The sequence below is a fragment of the Lepidothrix coronata genome, unplaced genomic scaffold (genome assembly GCF_001604755.1).
Source record: "Lepidothrix coronata isolate B3197 unplaced genomic scaffold, Lepidothrix_coronata-1.0 Scaffold6, whole genome shotgun sequence".
Classification (NCBI taxonomy): Eukaryota; Metazoa; Chordata; class Aves; order Passeriformes; family Pipridae; genus Lepidothrix; species Lepidothrix coronata.
In genome coordinates, this window is record NW_016690186.1 from 5051617 (window position 1) to 5072715 (window position 21099).

The window sequence follows — 21099 nt, forward strand, 5'->3', positions numbered from 1 at the left end:
GTCACTTGTTCACATTCTCCAAAGGCAGAACCATTCTCCTTGCAACTTTTTTCCTCATGTGGCTGTCTCTAGCAATTTGTACTCAAAACCACGGGCTTTTACTCTTTACCCAGTGCTAGTAATTCATAGCTGACTCTCTGGAGGACTGGTTTAAACTTCTGAACTCATGAAGCTTTCTGACAAGTTGAGATGCAACTAGATATATTGTCAATTAGTTCTTCATTTCAGCCCTGAAAATATCCATCATTTCAAAATCCTAATCCTTCCCAAGGACTTATTGAGCAATTATTCAGAAAAGCAGCAGTCTTTCTGGTGTGCCTGTACCATAGGTTAGAACTCTATATAGTTCTCTTGTCAGGATGTGACACTAAGGCTAGAAAACAGATTAAAAGAGATAAGGGCATTCGATCTTCTCAAATAAGCATAAAATCAAACATATCACATGATGTCCCTAAGTATGTAGATTTATGTTGCTTAGTTAAAAAATAAACTGTCATTTGTCAAAAAATAAACAGATAACAAGGCCAAGCTCAAAGTGAACTTGCATGACACTGCAGAAAATGCTTCCCAGAAAGATAAGAACTTTTTTTTCATACCTTTGCATTCTCCCATATTAGTGTGATCAGTATTTGGCCCAGCAGGAACCTGAGGCAAACGCTGCCAATCACTGTTATCGTCTGAACTTTGAATCATGCCACAAATATTTTCAAGTTCAAAACTGCACGTGTCCATGAAACTTAGTGAGGAGGCTATGACATTAAAAAAAAAAAAAAGTCATGAATCTCTATTGAACAAACATTTTAATTCTGAAGATCCAAAGCCATGAGCAGAGAAAGACTAAATGCAAACACCAAATAATGAGTGGCTTCAAATACTATCAACATTCACATGTATTATGTTCAGGAACACAAAACTTTTGGTGATTAATACTGACATTAATAAGATATTTAATAAGCCATTATCATATCATATCTTTCATTTTAAAAGGAATACTAATACCAAGCCAATCCCTACACACTCATATTATAGTGAAAAGGTCCTGAGACTTCCCATTCATTCCTCTGCTTTCTTTGGGCCAGTCCACACTTGGCCACAGATTTTGATAAAAGGTCACTAATGTGTCAGCTGGAGTACTTATTTTGAAATACAGAAGAGCAGAAGTTATTTCACTGGAATAAGAAAACCTTGATTTTCAAAAAGCTGAATTGAAAGAAAACCCCAAATATCTGGCAAAGGTGCATTTGGGACCATTGGATTTCTCATGTCATACAAATTTTATGAAGTCTTTCATACAACAAGTGAAAAATTAAGTGAAGGAAGACTGTGCAGTTGAATATGAAGGGGAGAACATAATATGAAATGTTTTCTCTGCCTAAAGCAAACTCTGGATGGGTGAGGGAAGGTACAATCCAGGTTTATCCCTGTTCTTTATTTTGTTTCCCATTGTACCATGTCTGAGCTCTGTGTAACACCAGCCATGATTTGAAAAAAAATAAGTTAATAAAATGCTTTTTGAACTATACATAAAATATTGTGGCTTAAAGGTTTAAAAGGTTTCATTGCATCATAATGCAATGAGTGTCACAAAACTCAACCTCAATAACATGCCAAAAGCTTCACTTAAGCAGTAACTTAGGGAAGTACTTAGATATGAACTCCTACCAAATCAGTTTTACTGCTGAGATATTTTGTGCTGTCCTCATAGAAAGCTAACAACCCTCTAGAGGATGCAAGGTTATCAGAGGTGTTGTATGATTAATATTTTTTAAGATACAATATTGGTACAATTTTGTAAAAACCAAGAAAAGTATTCACAGCAAATGTTATACTGACTGCTAGAGAAAGAAGGTAAGGAAAAATGGAGGATTATTACATGAAAGAGCTCTTTGAAATCAAAATACAAAACAAAACATGAAATCGATTTGCCCAAACAGGAAAGAAGCAGCCTAACAACCTTAATTAGAAAGTGCTGGCTGAAGTGGTGACCTGAATGACAGGAAGAGAGAAAAGCAAAACCCAATAGTTTACGATGTATTTCTTAGATTCATTCCTGAAATAGGGGAAGTGGGCACTGCTTGAGGCAGGTTTCGAATTCCGTGTGCACCAAAGCCACATACTTTCTTGGTATGTAGTGAAAGACTGGACTTTGAAGAAAATACATGGGGGATGAGTGCTGGGTCCTAACTTCCCGTGTGTGAGGGAAACCTCATGGTCAGTTCTGTTAAGGAGTATGCTAGAAGCAGAAAGCAGACTAAAATCTACTGTTATCATTTGGCCTTAAAGACAGTTTTGAAGTAGAGATAAAAACAGCACTGAACTATCAGTCAGAATTTGTTATGATGAGAGTTGGTTTTTTTTTTTTTTAATTTAAGAACCATTTTTTCCATTTTTAATGCAATTTCCTAATCAAACAGGCTTATAGCAGAAGTTCAGCTTAAGCTTTCCTTTAAATTGTGTTCAGCAACCAAAAGAGTCTTTTGATTCTTCTGGGAGGATATCTAGTACCCAAACCATGTTTGACATTCTCAGTCTTCCCTCTAACCTGGAAGGATCAGTCCAGCAGCTGGGTGGGCGAGGGCTGGGACCCAGGAAGGACCTGTCCTCTCTGGCACAGGGGCCACTTAGGCAAATGGTGGGTGATCTGACAACCACTTGTGTCTCTGCAAATATCGTGAACACTGTATGAAGCCAAGGGACAGACTGGGGGCAGGGCAGATCCTGATTACACTAAAGGTGGTGGTAGTTTTGTCACTGATTTCAACGCTCCTGGGAGTTATTTCACTTGGGGAATGTGTCTGTGGGTTAAGAAGAAAGTTAAAATGTCATCAAGTATTTCTGTAATTCATGGGAATGATGGAAACCATATAAGATTAATGGAGAGGAAGAAGGACCCCATTGGAAAATGCATAAGATTAATGGAGAGGAAGAAAGACCCCATCCACTGCTAAAGACATCCTTAGCTGTAAGCACTTTTATAATGCCTAATTGACTGTGTGCCAAGTGCTAGAAGCTAAGGCTTCGTGTGTGTTCAGTTTAGACCTACAGAAATAGAAATATTTTCATCAGAATTGTATGTTCAAAATAATACACTATTTTAATAAAACAGTTTGATAATTGTTTAGGGTATCTGTATAATTAGGCTTAAAACATAATTGTAAGCCAGTACTCACTACTTGGGATACTGAGGCAGTGAGGTGAAAGTTTTCATCTGAGTGCTAGGGCACGCCTGATGCAGTAACAATTACAGAACTGTATTCCAGTTTGGTAGTTGAATTACATTTATTTTCCTGTCTCTTGCTTTCATTCAACTTTCTAAAATAAATCCCACCTGATAAAAATAACTCTTTTGATCCCTTTTGTAAGAGACCAGGTTTGAAACTAAACAAAAAAAATTTTAAAAGCTTGAATTTTCCTAATAACAGCATCTGTACCCTCTTTGTATGAACACACACTCTGTCTCACAGATTCCATGAAAGTGGAGTAGGTACGATAGCCTAAGATACTCATTTCTTTGTGGTGTCTGAGCAACAGCTGTAGAATAATACAGGGAAAAAAACGAAAGCATAGATTTGTAGAAGCATACATTTTAAACAGCCACCCAAGGGGTGAACAAAAATCAGCTGCTGAGTGAAGCTGGTTTTCAACTAAAGGTCAGATAAAATGGCACAGAAAACTCTGCTACTCAGCAATGTTTCTGCAGGAGGGCTCTTATTTCTAGCTGTAGCATTATTTCTGGTGTTTTTAACAAAATTCACTTCTCCAAATATGTTAGCATCCCTTTCACTTGTGTCTGGATGAGTGCAAGCATATATGCATCATTCTCATTTCTTTCAAACACCAGAAGCATAAAATATAAAATAGACGGAGAAACTTACAGCAATTGTACAGCCGGTTCAGTTTCTGGAGATCATAATCACTGAAATCCATTCGCTGTCCTATAACATCGATGAAGTCTGGTATGTTAGTGATGATGGTGGATTCAGTTCCATTCCTGAACGCAGTTTTGCTATAGTGCATCACAGAATTATAGTCATAGGGAACATTCAGGAAGTCCGATGTTTTATCATCATATTTATTGAAATTATGTTCTCTACCTAAATGGTAAAAATAAAAGGAAAGGTTGTTTGTTGCCCAAGAGAATCAAGTTTTGATGTAAAGTCTTACAGTAAAAAGAATCCAAAAGATCCCCAAATATTTTTTGTAGTCATTTACTTGTACTTATTTTGTAAAATAGTTTTATTTCCAGTTTAGAGTTATTTACTTTCCTCTTTCAGCCACTGAAGCATAACATGATGATTAACCAAATTTTTTTGTTACCAGAAAACTTTTTCCTGTGAAACTGCTTGCAATCTTTGATGTGCTTGTGATACACAAAAGTGGAAATAGTGTTTCAGTACTCAAATTACTGCAATTTGCAACTGAAATGCCTCCCTGTTTCTAATCTGTATTCTCCATTGTTTAATTGCTAGTCATTTTAGGTCACAATAAACAAGTTAGAGCTGTCATTGCGTAAGCTTCCAGATGTTTTCTGGAGTATGAGCAAAAAAACCATTGCTAACTACCCAATGGAGGGTAAAGATTTAAATTAGTCAAAATACAGTAACTATATTCTAGTTAGTGTAAAAAAGCTGCAGCAGTTTCAAATGGCTAACAACAGTGCAACTTGTCACTAAAGAGTCAGCAAAATATAATGGAAATCAAATAACAGAGTCTAAGTAATTTTCGGCAATATATACTTGCATATGCACCTGACTATTGATCACAACTAAATAAGAATGCATTAGATTTAATCATTATCTACTTTTTCGGTCTTCTGTATTAGGAAAGCATCAAGTTTGTGTATATAACTTTGATTTTGGACTGCCTGAAGGTCACAGAGGACAACGACAAACTAGAGAGGCAGAGACAGAACAGAGTCCTGAGGAATCCTGTGCTACCTCTCTCAGGCTTGGGTCAAATATGCCAACACTTACATCCACAAGCTGCATTGCTAAGGTAACTGTTAGTTGCAATGCAGACATTGAAAGGGGTCTCTGCTGCTTGCTCACCCTCTCTGCACAGTCTGCTGTCTCAGGTCTGCCACCCACACCATGTGTAGTAACTGGGCAGAAGGAGAACAACCACTGTTTTCACTGGAGATTTTCTACTGGTTTTGGTCCCACTGGGTCTTTCAGAGTGGGTGGGGGTTTTTTTAGTTATTTTTATTTTGTTAAGGGCTCCCAGAGTAACAGTGCTTTTAAAGTAGTCATTTAAACAAATTAAATTATTCTCTCCTGCTGCACTTCTCCACAACATGTAGCATAACAGGACTCAGATCTCTAGTTAGGGCTTTAGGAACTGCCATGGCAGAACAAATAACCACAGCAACAACAAATGAGGATTTCTGTCCAAAATACAATGTCCCTCGATATTTAATTTTTTTGATCTACTGGCTTTGAAAAGTAAATCCAGGTAAGAGGATAGCATGACCACACAAGGGTGGCTGGAAGGGATGTTCCACAGCTAAACCCCCTAGCATCAGGGTGTGAAAGGAAAAGCAAGGGAGTGACTGACCGGACTGAATCCTGTCCCAGACGATGGTCACATAGTCATCCCGGTCAGACCGTGACTGCTCATGCCAGAATCCCAGGGCGTGCAGGAACTCATGCTGGATTGTCCCAATCCTGTCACAGTTGGTTCCAATGGAGAGTTGCTGCAATCCCACTTGGTTGTTTCCCACGTAGGACCAGCAGCTAGCATTGAAATAAAATGAGAGAGAGTTCTGTGAGATATGCACCATCCCCATGCCAAGCAAAGTCCAGAACCAGTCTGTGCAACAGGTATATTTTTAACCTGAGCATTGAAGTCACATTTTGCTACAGTGAGCACTTTTTCATTGATCTGTTCCTTACCATATCCTTTCTTCTTACATTTAGCTCTGTTTTGATGAACAAGCAGTTACCTGGATCTGGCTCTACCGTTTCTACTGCGTTTTATTTAGCAGAAAAACGTTGAGCTATTTGTGACAGAAGAAAACTGGTGAGGATTTGGTTGGTACTCTGGAACATCAAAGGTTATGGGCACATGATTTAGAGTAATTAAGTTACTGCAAATTAACGATTTTCAGCTGGACCACAGTACACAACTATGAGCACCGTTTGAACCTGTCCCTATCCTAACAGGATCTAGGTTCACAGACATTCTTGCCTCTGCCATTGCAGCCACTTCTCTCTGCGCTGTTTTGGCCTTTTAGTTTGCACAGGGCTGTGGCTGTCAGGCAAGGTGGGCTTTTGCATGACTGCATTTGCCTTCTGACAGGTTGGTGGATTTGACAGAGCTTTTTGGAAGCTCTTTTTTTTCTGGCTCTCTGTGAGCTGCTGTGCTAGAGCACTTGCTGCCGACACACAACTCACAAGGAACAGCAAAACCACAGCTGTACTGGAAGTTCTTATTCAATGATAAAAAAATTTGGTGTGTTATCTGCACAAGCCAATAAAATGGTACCCCATGTCCACAAAGTAGCAAGCACAGAGAGCTACATTTAAATTGATATTTTATGCAGCAAATAAATCAATACTTGCCCAATGAAGTATATAAAATTAATCGGGCACAAAATATGCCATAGGATTTGCAGTCCTATTGCCTCAGAAATTTTAAAATATAAGTACACTATGCACTTTTGAACTCTGTAATTTATTAGTGCCACATGTTCCCCAGTATTTCTTTTTCCACAGAGCAACACAGGCCTTGGCTATTGATTACTTATTAAAATCACAACGTGAGACCTGGGAAGGAGCACATGTAGCATCCATAATTTCAAGGACTTCCCCTGAACAAGGCCTCATAGTGATTATGCAGCTTTTTCTTGTGTTGTGCAGAACTATAAGAAATCCATCACAGGTCTGGGTCTACCTTGTATCAAAGACACGTCTGGCTTTACAGCTGCTGCACAGTGCACAGCAGCCTACAGGCATACCCAGGACACCTGGCAAAACTAACATCCAAACAATGGTGGATGAAGCTTCCCTTTGCCTTCAGACTGCCAAATGCCCACAACGTCATCATTCTACAGCCACAGAGGGAGTAAATACATGGTCTGCATCACCCTGCACTGAGAATAAAACTTAGGCAAGTGGCACAAGGCACTCCAGATCAATGGGCACCTGGAACCCCTTGTTAGCAGCGTCTTCAGGAGGGGAGAAAAGTGGAGGAAAGTCCCAGCTTCCCCGGGGTGTGTGAGAGCTCTATCACCTCTGACTCAATGCTATCTGCACTGCTATCAGAGGCAAGGGGCACAGAGAACTACCTTCTCTGACTAATTCCACCATCCCTCTTTCTGGAAGATGGGCTGTAAATAGCCACATGCCATCAGTAGCAGTGGTGCCACTCATTTCAGACACGCTATTATGCTGATGTCCTGTTACTGATTTCCTTCCTGAAGTATCACAGATCACCAGTATCAGCTCACAAACACTTCAGCTTACCAGCAGCAAGTGGGCTAGCCAAGGATCTATCTCAACCCACTTCTGCATGGATTCCCTTTGCTGTGTGCCACAGTGGCAAAGAGCTGAAGTGGCCTCCCAGGAGTGCTCCATGAAAACCTAATTTTCCATGTGGAAATAGTAGAGATGACATCGATCCTCCCTGATCAGCTAACCACTTGACACTTGACTCTATCACACCACGCCAGTTTTCCTGCTGAATGAATCCTTCTCTTCATGAGAAGAGTAAGGAGAAATGGCACATCCATTGCAGGTTCCCAGATTGTTCTGTGAGCTTTGCAGGCACTTGCCACATTTGATGCTCCTGCAATTCTGTAATTCACAAGCATCCCCCGTGTATTTTGCTCAGCACATTGGCTGGAGTCCAGAAAACATCTTTAAATAAATCCTTAGTCTAATCCCTGCTGCAGATGCATAGACCTGGGTAAAGCATGAAGTGGAGGGCTGTGTGCTAGAAAACCCTACACATACCTCTACTCAGTTTTATAACTATATACCTATTAACATAGTAGAGGTAGTAGCCAAGGCGTGGTGAATGGTAGGATGAAGAATGTGTACACGGAGAGGGCTTTTTGTACTGAGTGTTGTTACACTGTGTACGTACATCAGAGACTACAAACGTATTTTTACATAGGGCAGTCAACCCAACAAAGTGGCAGCTGGCTTCTTTTGTGGTTGACTTAGTTTGAATTCAAAAGAGTAATTCAGATGAGGACTTTATGACCTACTACAAATCCTTTTGATACAAAGTTCCCCCACATTCCTCTGTTTTATAGATGCAAGCCAAGATCAGAAAGGTAGGCATGATTTATCAACTTTTTCTTGGTGTGGTAAAACTTTATGTTGCCAGGAACCTTGTGTGCCTGTCTGCACTGTACCTCTGGACTGAGGTCTTTAGTCAGCGGTTAGAAGAGTCCTAGCTGATTAAAAAAAAAAAAAAAACAAAAAACATTAGGAACAGCAGAGGGGAAATGGGTTGGTTTGCCCAGCTTACACCTTGTTCCACTAGATCCAAAGTTAGGAATGGAGTGAAATGAAAGGCAGTTCATGCAGGGTCAGTCTTGATTTCTTTGTACAGCCCAAACTGACTCACTGAAACTGAATGGCTGTTTTCAGGAGACTGCACCATTTAGTTCCAACCTTTTAAAAAGTGCTGCTGCAGATGTGTCAGCTGAGGTGATAGAAACATTTCAGGGCAAGCAGCACACCAGGCAGTGAGGGCAAGAAATGCTATACAACTAGAATGATTCGTCTTCTTCATCACCATGACTCATCTATTTTTAAGACATATAAATGAAATATTGCACAGAGGCCTCCTACGTGCCATAGGCTAAATATTGTGGTTCTTTTTCAGGTACAATTATTAGCAAATTCAATGCATACTTTATGGGAACAAGGAATAGAAAAATCAGCTACATGAGTTTTCCATTTAGCTCAGAAAGCCTGAGTCATTAGCAGAGACTCCTCGAGTCTCCACTTACACATCTTTGAGAGCTGAGTTTCAATGTCATATGTACAGCATGAATAGCAAAAAATATAAAGAGCCAGAGACTGAAGAAATTTTGAAACAATTATCTGCTACAAATATCTCAGAACAAGCCAAAGGGAAAGAGAAACATTTTTATTGTCAGAAAATCTTTTCCCATTTATGAACGCATTCTCATATCAGGAAATGATTTTCTGAAAGCAAATTTCCTCACCAGGCTATCAAGCTCTCCCTGTTCACCTTTTCTAAAGGAGAAATGGTTCAGCATAGAGAGGAGAATATATTTATTCTTGTTGCACTGTTTTGACAGAAATTGTCTTAGAAGGGAAGAAGCTGGGTCAATTTTGACTTCTTTACTGGAGTCTTGTCTTGCAAAATTTAAGGTGAAATAGCAGAACTGTTCATCAAAGGAGGTAAATAAAGTGAAACATCAGTAAAATATGTCAGTGTTGTACAGCATTTAAAAATGTTGCTCCTATATCTATCTGAATGGTGATGTACATTGTTCAAACGCAATTCCATTGTTATATTAAAAAAAAATCATTGCCCCAGAGTTAGAACTATCCTATTTCTTCTGGGATTTTTTTTTTCCCTAAATACTAAGGTATACTAAGAATAACCATTTGAAAGTGATACTCCATATATCCAAAAATCAGTCAAGACCATAACTGCCTTGTTTCTGATATATTTTACCATGTCCAGAAAATTACCTCTTAAAGGACTTAATTTCCTCTTGTATTTAAAAATAAGTATCAGTAAGTAATTGTTCATTACTGCTAAGGTAATACCTGCGTTGGAAACTACTACAATTTCCAGTTTAAAAAAGACTGGGAAAATGAAGACAACAAAAATACAAAATTATAATCAGATATGTGAGTTTTAGAGTGAATACTGGCCATGAAAATAGTCTGAAGGCAAACAGAATCAAAGTTATTTTGAATTACTCCTCTTACCCGCTTCCTTTGAACACAGATATGTAATTCTTCTCCCCTTCCCAAGGTTTAAAGTCAATACAGGTTTTCAGTCGATACTGTTCAAATGCCTTGAGGATGAGTCCCTTAGCATTCATTTCTGCAAAGCAAACAGTGTTCTTGTCAATACTGAAACAACAGATTTGTGTTATTATCTGTACAGGGCAAGTCCTAAGGGTGGGTCTTGCTCCAGCTATTTTTGATCAAAATAAGCAGGTTTTTTGCTGGATAAAGACCCGAGTAGGGACCCAAAAAAACATAAATTAGGCTGTTGTGACACTATATCTTCCTCTTGTTTTGCTCCCATGTAATTTTTCTTAGGTACTTATGTATAAAGTATGACATGATGAGTATACAAAATATGATAGTGTGTAGGTCTTAATTTTGTAAATTCTTTCATTTACTTTTTTTGAGATTTACATAAGCAAGTATTAAATAAATAGGAAATAAAGACATCAGATTTTACCGAGTGTGGAAGGCAGGCTACAGATCTCTCACAGAATTTCTCCAGGATTTGAACTGCTCACATTATATCTGGGTTATCTCCTCTAAGAAACTTGTATAGTTTCAATCCATCTTAGATCTGAATTTAAACTGGGGATGACCCCACCCTATGTAATCTCCCTATGTGGTATCAGTAAGAATTTCAGCTTCCCACTCACCGCCCACCTCTGCCATCCAGAGCCACAGGTGGGTGGAGTGAAAGGAATGGAGACAAACTATGATGGCCCACGTTAGGGGACTCAGCAATGTGCCATTGCACACTGTCTGTCAGAATGCCATTTTGCCTTCAGTGCTGTAGATGCTGTAAATGGCTTCAAAAAGATCTTCCGTGCCCTTCTTTTTACTTCTGCTTAGTAGAGTTTCATGCCTCAGACACAAGCCTTCAAAACCAAATTAATCTGCTGAGCCACAGCAATGGCAGAATAAGAATAATTCAAGAAAGGAGGTGAGAGCCAGCACCAATACCAAGATTATATACCCCATTTGTGCACACTCAGCCCCATTCCTGCTCTGGGAAATGCCTGCTCTAGTCTTAAAAGAGGAAAGGATGCCACAGAAGCTTTATCAACCCGTATTTAACATTTCAATCAACACAACATACAGACATTGTCAAGGGCAAATACTGTACCTAGGCTGTCCTCAAGGACATAGGGAATAACATGGGGCCACCGATAGTTGTCACCAATGATGGAGTTTCGTTCCTGCATCCAAGAAAGAAGAGATGTATGCAGTCCTCAGGAAAAAGTGATTTAGTATCAGGGACTACAACAGTGCTAAAGCAAACCTACAGGTCCAAGTAAAGCATAAAGGAAAACAACAAACTCAAAAAAACTCAGAGGTCTAAGGTTTTGGTTTGAAATCCCTTCCCTCCCTTCTACCAGTGTCTCCAACTTCCGCACCTTTTTCTCCATAGAAATTACCTGAGTTTTGATGCATGTGCATAGGAGCTTCAGCTCATATGGGAAGCATTAAGATCTAAAGTATTGAAAACTGAACAAGTATTAATAATTTTTTAATTTTTCATAATGCAAGAGTTTGTTTCTGTGTCTTTAGCAAGTGCTGTCTCTGCTTCCACTGACATGCTTAGGCCAAAGCATATCTCCCAAAAGGGAGAGTAAAACACTGTTGACCTTCAGAGTACAAGACACTTTCGGGGTTTCCTACTAGCCATTTTTGAGATATAAATGCAATTATTTTTTTTTAATTGATGAGACAAGGATGCTGGCTGGAAGCTTTAACGTGTGGTATTACAGATCTAATTTTTCCATTGGTTTTAGTCAATCTATATGATGGATGTTTTGCAGCATTGCTCAGTAAATTTAATTGGCTCAAAATAAATACTGTACAGTTAAAAGAATATTTTTCTAATATAAATCTGCCTCAATGATGATCAGTGCTGCTGAATCTCTTAAAAGCTCAAATATAAAAAACACAGTAAAGGAAACAAGAAGCTAATAATATTGATCTAATGGCTGAACAGATTTCTGCTGGATAATGTTTCTGCAAATGCTCCTGACTCCTTCATTGTCTATGACAATTTGTAGAATTCCACCCCCAACTATCTTCAGTTTATTGTTACATAAACAACATTTATTGTTAGTAGGAGCAGGATAAATCTATCATTTCCATGCCAGCAATACTTTACATTATGTAAGTCAATGACACATTCATGGTTTTATATTTTATACTTGAACTCACCACATGAAGTTTGATGTCTCCCTCAAAAAGGTCTAGTCCTAAAGCTAAAGAGAAGAGGTTATAAACATTTGGTTATTGTATTGATCTGTGACTAACATAATGAAAATTACCAAAAAGAATTAAAAGAGAAATTGAATTTTGATAAACCTTCATTGATGTCGAAAATGTCTTCTTCAATTCCTCCATCTACGTCTACTTCTGAAAAATAAAAAGACAAGTGAGGTAGGACATTAGCCCTTGCTGTTATCTTTATGAAGTGTGAAAATTAATGCAATAACAATAACAGTAATTATAAATCCGTGTCTGTCCTAGCCATGTTTATGAGCAGCTGGTTTCATTGACTGCCTCCCATGCATACAAATAGATCTCTAAACAGAACTCACCAGTTGTCTCTGGAGCAGGCTGAAAGGGGGAAGAAAAAAAGATATTATTAGAAAGGCACATGATGAAATGCAGTTTGCGTTACTCTCTCAACAATATTAGAGATGCAATTCAAGCTCAACTGACAGCACTTAGCACATGACTTTGTATTGGATTGACTGGACCCACTGCCTCCTCATTTGACTGGAAAACTTCATTTGCTCATGTGTCAGCTTTGTGCACACCCCACCTCAGGCTGCCCAACAAGTAAGTTTCCCATTACTGCTTCTGTGAGGTTTTCTCTCACAACTCAGGTTGTATTGAATGGTCCTTCACAAATGACAAAAAAAAAAAGAGCCTATTACTGTGGAATCAAGTATTGTTTCCAGTCAGCATCTGTGAAGAACCTATGGAACTTATGCTTAACTTTCCATTGTAAAGCTGAAGATGGGAGAACAGAATTAGTGGTCTGCCATCACACAGCAAGACTTTGAAGGACTGGGTACACAGCCCAGGTCACTTCAGCCCCAGTTCAGTGCCCTATCCGGACTCCACTTACCTATGCAATAACAACTCACAAACTCTTTCAGCAACATGTAAAATCCACAGACCATAACGAGATATAATGTCATATAATGAGATACACATAGAACACTTTCCTTGCTATAGCATGCCTCTAGAATGTAATCATCATTCTTTTACAGGACTAGACACTTCGTTTTGGACTGCTTTGAACATATTTGACATAATATTACACAACTATTTATCACACAGTGAGTAAAATCATGAACAGCCTTTTTAAGTGTCCTAGTTAGAACAGCTGGGACCAGTTCATCACTGTATGGGTATTCAATAGCCTTCCATGCCATTTCCCAGAAACTGTTATCAATAGACCATTTACACCACCTGCCCAGAGCAGCCTGACTCTTCAGGCTATAAACTGGGTGTTAAGAGGCCTGTGAGATAGGAGGATGCTCCTGTCTTCACACCCACTGTGGAACTCCCCGCCCTGAGGGAGGTACTGGGCATTCCTGCCTGAACTGGAGGATATGTAATCTGGGGGTCTTGGGACTTTTTAACCACTCGTGGGATCCAGAGGAAGACTGCAGATCACCGCTCTCAACCAAACTGCAGACCACCACTCTCAACCAGACTGCAGACCACCACTTTTCAACCAGACTGCAGCCACCACTCTCGACCAGACTGCAATCACCACTCTTGACCAGGCTGCAACAGCACTCTCACCAACAGGTTTTCCCCTCTCCTTTTTGGACTCAGGGGGCCCAAAGAACACTCTGTTCATGCCCCAGGGTGCTGGGTTATACATTTGGGTTTTGTGGGTTAAAACCAATTGTTTGTCTGTATAATCATACTTATTGTATATTTTATTAAATTGTTATTCTGATTTATAATCTCTCTTTTGAGTTGGGTTCATTTCCCCTGCTGGTTTACCTTTAAACCAGCACACTAAGCAATCACTACTGGGTGTTTCGTATTTCTATATTTGAAAAGAAGTTCACAAATTGAAGGTTAAAAAAGCATCTTTATCTTTCATACATGCAGTTTTGCAGATAGGACTTATTTTTCCAGTGTGATAAGCATCTGCAACCTTCATTAGAAGCAATGAGCAATACAAGCTCAGAGTGCTGAAAAATGGTAAAAGTCAAGTCCACGCAGTTCCCAGGAATATTAATTGTGGTAATTTCTACCATCTGTATGATGTATAAGATAACAGTATGACCAGAATATTCAAGCGAGATTCAAATCCACTTGTTCTTCTACCCCTGACTTTTGACACGTAATGATGGGAACAATTTTGAGGGAAACAATTGTGAGCCTTAAAACCGATGGCATTCATACAAAAAGTTTAACCAAATACAGAAAAAAACCCTACCTTCCATAAAATTTCAAGATTCAGAAAGAGAGCTGTGAAATTGTCAGAATGCCCTATTTTAGCTTTGTAATGAAAGATTAATTTTAAATCTCAAATTACGGTCTTGTAAAAACTTCAGAATATGGCAGAAAAAAATACTGTAAATACAAAAGTCTGAAATCTCATTTTATGATTTTGATTCACCTGAACTAAAATTAACTCAAATTGTTCCTTCACAGTTTTCATCTGATTTTAAAAATCTATTCTCATTGCCTTAGAGGGGAAAACCTTTTTTTGCCAAAATGAAGAAGAGGCTATAGTTTAAAGGTTTAAGAGAGATAATTCCTCCTGGTATCAGCTGGCACAATCAAAACCTTAATATCTATCTGTAACAGGTTAAGGTAAAGTACAGGCAAAGTTTTTAATTCAAATTCTTAATTTTTTAAATGAAAACTACCACCCACATATATCCTTGCTCAGTCTAAAGGCAGGATTTTGACCTTGAAGCATTGGTTACAGAAAACTCGGAGTAGAATCTTTTTCCTGGCTGAATTTCTCCTGAAACAGCCCTGTTTCTGCACTCTGCATTTTTTGAGTGGTTTTAAAATTCGGTAGATTTTAAGACAGTTGACTCTTAAAAACCCAGTATCATTGAGGAAAAGTGATCGAGTCCATTGAAAAACTGGTTCCAGAGTTCTGCAGATGAAAATGCTGAAGGATTGATTTTGATCTCACATTTCAGAGTTAACTGCAATCATTCAGGTTTACATTGATACATGAGAAATAACAATGGGGACTTCAGAAAAAAAAAAAAAGCATGTAACTGTATACAGATATAGTTTAATAACCCCAGATATCTTTTTCAGAGAAATCATCCATATATTTGAGATGTCAATCAGAAACCCCCTACATTTTTAACTTTTATTGCACATTTATCTTATCATTATATTTCGTTATCACTGTATAAGATAATTTGTTATCACTGTGTGACAATATCCACATACTCAAGTTTTAAAATGAAAGTGCAGCTTGTAAAACAAGCTGAAAGTACATGGGCAGAGTATGCAACACACATTTTGAATTGTAACCATTAACAGGGAGTAACATGCTCCTACAGTATCAATAACTATAAACTACAGTGCACCCATATTTACTAATCAGAAAGTACAACTGTGCCAAAGGTACAAACTGGCTAACTCCTGCAAAAGTTCCTCTAGCAGCAGCAAACTGAAATCAGTGTAGCTAAGTACAGTGGTACCTTGGTGCACAAATCAAAAAGTGAGTCCATGACTGAACAATGCCAAATTCAGCAACTCGGCGAAATCCAGGCTGGTCCTCAGTGTCTGAGAACTGCCACTGAATGTTTTACACTGAAGGAATCCCTTCCATCACTTTTTTTCACTTCATTCCCAACAAAACTAGGTCTTTAGCCCTGTGAATCTCAACACCAAAACAGTCTGTTTCAAAAGGAGTATTTCTGCATACAAGTATTATTTGTTTCGGTGGCAGTGACTTCGGTCTCAACACCAGCCTGACAAACTATATGATGCAGTCTGTGGAAGTATTGTAAATGCACAACAGATTCAAAGTTCACAGTCACATACAGAGGAAGGTTGTGCTAGCTGAAGTGTACCAAACAGGAATATAGTTTATTCACACACACAAATTTCTGAACAATTTTAATATCAGTCCCTAACTTTGGACATGGACAACGTGGTTTATGTGAATTAAGATACAGTAATGGTTGGTTAAACCCTGGCTTGTAAGCATATTTACCGGCAAATAATTCAACTGCATCTTGGACAGGTGAGAAACATCTCACCTATTGAAGCCATGTAAAAGTTAGGTAAGTAGACTCACTCAGCAATCAGTGGAGAAACAAATGGGTAATCCTTATTAGAGTACCTATGACATCACCATGATGCCCTGGCATCTCCATAAGTTGATCCACTTCACTTTGCTTGGAAATCTATTCAAGTATGTGATGAATCATTTGATGAAAACTTCCCTGTCTTACCATAAACCTCAGATGGAATATACTCAACCACTTTGGATGAGAAACCCTAACTTAGCACTGTTTTCTTCAGGTTATATAATTTCAGTATTGGCATCCAGAAACATGAAATAAGCTCTTCCTGGCCATAGGACATATGGAAATTTAATAATTAGCCCTAGTGATCAGAAACCCCTCTCACAAAAGACCTGGTTATTAGGAATCAGTTTGATGTCAGATAACTTGTAGATGTTAGTAGCATCCTGCATCACCTACTATGGGCTTTAACACAGTCTGCAGTGGAATCTAAACAAGGCTGAGATTTGAGTTTCCAAAAGGTTGAGGAAGAAGAACAGGTAATGGAAATAGAAGTATGAGATTGGGGTAGTAGGGGATACAGGAGGACTATGGGAAAGTTAGGAGTGTGAGGTTGAGCTCTTGACTTTGGGAGACATATGAGTATGTGTTAGTGGAGAGGAAGAAGACAAGGCTGCCACAGTGAGATACAGGAGATGGATTCACAGAAACAAATAGTTAAGTTGCATAACTCAGGTAATGTTATTGCACTTACATCATGTCACAGAAAGTAGTGCCCTACACTGTAGATTACGCTGACACTACGAACAGCTGGAACAAACTTTCGACAACCTATTGGCTTTTGTTCTCCAAATTATATTGTGCATCACCAAAAATTCCGGACATCTACAACAAAGCATCCCAACATGAACAAAGTGCTATATTTCACTACAAAAGACAGAAAATACAAAAATCTCAGCTGTTACTTTTTGACCTTAAATATTTCAGCTGGATTGGAGGAACAGGAAGCAGTCATTTCCAAGTATATCCAGTGGCTAAAAAGGCATCACTTTCAATATCAAATATATTGTGTTAGAGAAAAAAAAAATCCATTTAAACATGGAGTAGTGAAATACATTTCAATACTTATTTTATTTCTAACCCCAGACTTGTTATTCTGGTAATGGCACTTTGAATACTAGTGGACATCTTGCTTAGATGGGGAACACAAGATAAGCTCTTTCTATGTATAGCCAGGTCTATGAAAAAGAGCAACACTTTCCCCTAGGAAAAAGAAATCTTCTCTCTCTCTAATGCAGATGATAACAGAATTCTTATATTGCAAAATCAACATACTTAATAGTTTTCTTCTCAAACTCATCTTAAGCTACATTACTTACTCAATCATATAAAGAATATATATTCTTTGTTTTCTTACCAGACTCCAGACCATCTGAAGAAGAAGCCAAGTTAGAAGCACAGACACAGAAAACAAGCTCATGTTCTCTAGCCAGGAGTTGCATGGACAGAATTTTAGATCAACTTGGTATTTAAGGCAGTAAGTATCATAAATCAAAACCTTTGTCCTCCCAACAACGATTAACTTTACTACCTTTCTCTTGTCAAGTAAGTGAAGTCCATCTTAACTATATTACTGCTGAGAGAAAAAGGATTGGACACAACCTGAAATATGATGAAGGATGAAATGGAAACAAGAAAATGGAAATACAGAGGAAATGGGCACATTTTAGGAAATATAGGAAATTCCATTTAAATCTAAGAACTTTTAAGAAATAATTTGGTTTTTTATTCCAGGGGGGTTTAAGCACTGGAACAAGTTGCCCAGAGGAGTTGTGGAGTCTCCATCCTTGAGACAGTCAAAACCCAATCAAACACAGATCTGAGCAATGCACGTGACCCTGCAGGAGTGCTGCAGGGGAATTGGACTAGGCAATCTCCAGAGGTGCCTTCCCACCTCAGTCATCCTGTGATTCAATGAATAAACCTGGCACTAAAACCTTTTGAACAACAGAAAGCTAGCAAGACTCTTGGCAAGTAAGCCATTAATACATAGATAATTACGCATTTTTTTTGAAAGTGAAAATTAGAAATGTGTCTACATATAAAAAAAATCTGTCAGAAACATAATTTCAGTATCCTGCTTTAGGAAAATGCAATTCTATTTCTACTGTTGATAGATGTGAGACACTATTTGTCACTACCTCAAATAATGGTATCCTTTTGGATCATTTAAAGATTCCATGCAAATTAATATTTAAAATGTCATTACCACTGTACTATCACCACTCACCACTGTCTGTGACTCTTGGGTGTTTCTTCCAACTCCAGACATCTCTTCTACTTCCTACCTGTCAGTGAGTGCTGAAATTGCCATAGTTTCTTCTTATGTTTAACTTGCACCTATTTGCAGTAATTGTATGATCAGGCTTTGTTAACCTTTTATTTTCGCAGACCAACTATGTGGATAGACTATCATAAAACTTAAATTTAGATTTTGTATTTAAATACAGACTCACAAATTATTATATCAAAATTAATAACATTTGGCACACTATTTTAATTATCAGAGCTGATAAATAAGAAAGAAAGATCCTAAGTAATGAGGACACCTAAGCCATTTTTAGCTACTCAGATCCATACTTACTTCATTGCTGATGCATTGAGAAGCAGCAGTTGCAGAAATTGTTGTTCTTATAATGTTAGGGTCTTCTTCTACCTAAGTAGCTAAATATTGTAATCCTCTACTCACCAGTATCGATGGTGTCAACTGCTCTCAAATCAGTGATGTTTGGTAGGTCGAATGGCTCTTTTGTCAAGATTTCCTCTACAAGTTTGGTGGTCCTTGAATTCTGCATGCTGTCATCACCAGCTGCTGAGAGATGATGGTAGTTCTTCTTCTGGAGGCTCTCTAGATTGGCCATGTCCACACTACCAAGTATTTCGAACCAACTGGAACAGATTCATAGTTGAAACACCTGGTGGTAAGAACCTGGCATCTATGCTGCACACATCTCAAAGGGCTCTACTTTGGTCTGGCTCTGATTTGATCCCAAGGACCCGACATCAGTGGGGACAACTGGACTGCATTAGGCAGGGATCTACAGAACATATTCTGGCTTATTTTCAAAACAAAGAAATTCAGTTTGGACACCCCAAAACTGCTCTGTGATGTAAACTAAAGCGTGGTAGCGTAACCATGAAAAAAAATGATGATAACACTTGCTTAAAAATTACAGTCTTGATCAAAATTAAAATACTAGTGCAGCTGCATCCAGTATTCCTTGACTATAGTACCTTACAAGGGTTTTCCTGAGATGATGAACTCAAAAGAAATGGAACAATTTTGGCCTTGCTACTTGGTGTTGAAAGAAAGTCTAAAATTCTGCTTTTCTACTTCTTTGGTCCTCTTTAGACAAAAGTAATGAATACAATTGTTCTCTGTTCCCTCATCCCCACTTCTAAGATGCATCAACCACTATTGAGACCTCACACCAACCTCTTGTCAGTGGTAAATATAGGGATGAAGGGCTGTATGAACTTCTGTGTCATGACCATTGCCACTCTCAGGACTGGCTAAAAAGTGAGTTACCTGAAGAAAACAGGTGTTGGTGTTGGAATTGGCATATAGTGACAATGAACAGAGTAAGTACGAAAGTTATATGCCAACCCTGCATTGTAAAATACATCCATATAACCATTTTTCCTCCAACTCACACCTCTTTTTCATTAAATAAACTCAGAGTTTTGACACCTCATCCAGTCATCTGGTTGGTATAATGAAACAAGATGCAATGGAAAAATGAACAATATGTTAACAACACAACATTAGGACTTTTAAGATAGAAGCTCTTGGCAGAAATTTCAGTGAAGCAGCTAAATGGTTTTTTTTATTACATGTTGATGAGAAAGTAATAAATAGATGTGCAGTCTTCAGGAAGTTTTATTTCTATCCAATCATGGAAGATCTTTTCAACAGACCTTGTATACTTTTGCCATCATGTTCTCTATAATGACAAACATTTTGCTTTATCACTGACTGGCTGTCTGTGTTCAGTCAATATTCCTACCCCTTATTTTCCTTAGGGGTTTTCCTATGTGACTCCTTGCATTTTTCTTAGAAGATGAAAATAGCCATGTCATATTTCTAAGACTGAGGCCCATAGTCAGAAATAACTGAGTATTACTGGAGATGAATTAATAAAGGGTAGTGCAAGTTATTTGATAGATGGTGTTAATTTTCAGATGAATAAAAAGAATGATGGTCTTAGATTATGTCTTTATTGCTGAGGGCATATATATTGAGGAACACATCTGGCCCAGGTAGCTCAGCTTGCAAGCTGCAGACTGAAATGCATATTGAAATGCAGATTGACTGCCAGAGCATCTCATGAATGGTCAGACTGGGAAATTTCCTTAACATATAACTTTCTTTAACATATAGCCAAAAGTAATGCATGTCCTTTCTTGATACAGTCGGGGACTTGGGGAATTCAAGGATGTTATTTCCATTAACATTTTGATCTGCAGGTAGACTCCAACAGTATCCTAAGTGCAAGCTCTGAGTTTGAAGAAAAATAAAAACATTAAATGCAAATGAGAAGGAGCAGGTCTTTAACTGGTCGATTGCTTTTTCCTTTCTTGCAATTCTTTGCCTTAAACATATTTCACATTTTTTATGGGTGCTAAACTATCTAATGAGCCCTGAGTAACTGTAAGAGACACCTGCAAAATCTGAGCTTTTGACAGTCAATTACATTTCTTTCTCTGTAGGCTCACATGCTGCTAGTAGAAACAATGAAAAGGAAAGACATCAGAACGTGTTGTGGAGCTTGCTGCAGATCCACTGCAGTGACCGCTTGGATCTCCTGCTGAGTTCACTTTGCAAGCACCAGACAGATGGAGAGCACCACAGAGCT

General features: G+C 38.4%; 1 protein-coding gene across 2 annotated transcripts in view; it reads right to left on the reverse strand.

The window, feature by feature from the left end:
• Positions 1-19125, reverse strand: part of MEP1B (meprin A subunit beta) — a 27907-nt gene extending 8782 nt beyond the window's left edge. Inside the window, exons 1-9 of one of the 2 annotated variants that reach the window (XM_017830735.1) lie at positions 17601-17666; positions 12524-12542; positions 12288-12338; positions 12141-12184; positions 11071-11143; positions 9921-10038; positions 5554-5732; positions 3876-4094; positions 597-749 (exon numbers count right to left, since the gene is read on the reverse strand). In XM_017830735.1, coding sequence (XP_017686224.1) covers positions 597-749; positions 3876-4094; positions 5554-5732; positions 9921-10038; positions 11071-11143; positions 12141-12184; positions 12288-12338; positions 12524-12542; positions 17601-17663 — 919 coding nt within the window. In that variant the 5' untranslated portion in view covers positions 17664-17666. Of the gene's footprint in view, positions 1-596; positions 750-3875; positions 4095-5553; positions 5733-9920; positions 10039-11070; positions 11144-12140; positions 12185-12287; positions 12339-12523; positions 12543-17600; positions 17667-18932 lie in introns of those variants that run through there. The other variant, XM_017830726.1, reaches the window with a different exon arrangement.
• Positions 19126-21099: the final 1974 nt, after the last annotated feature.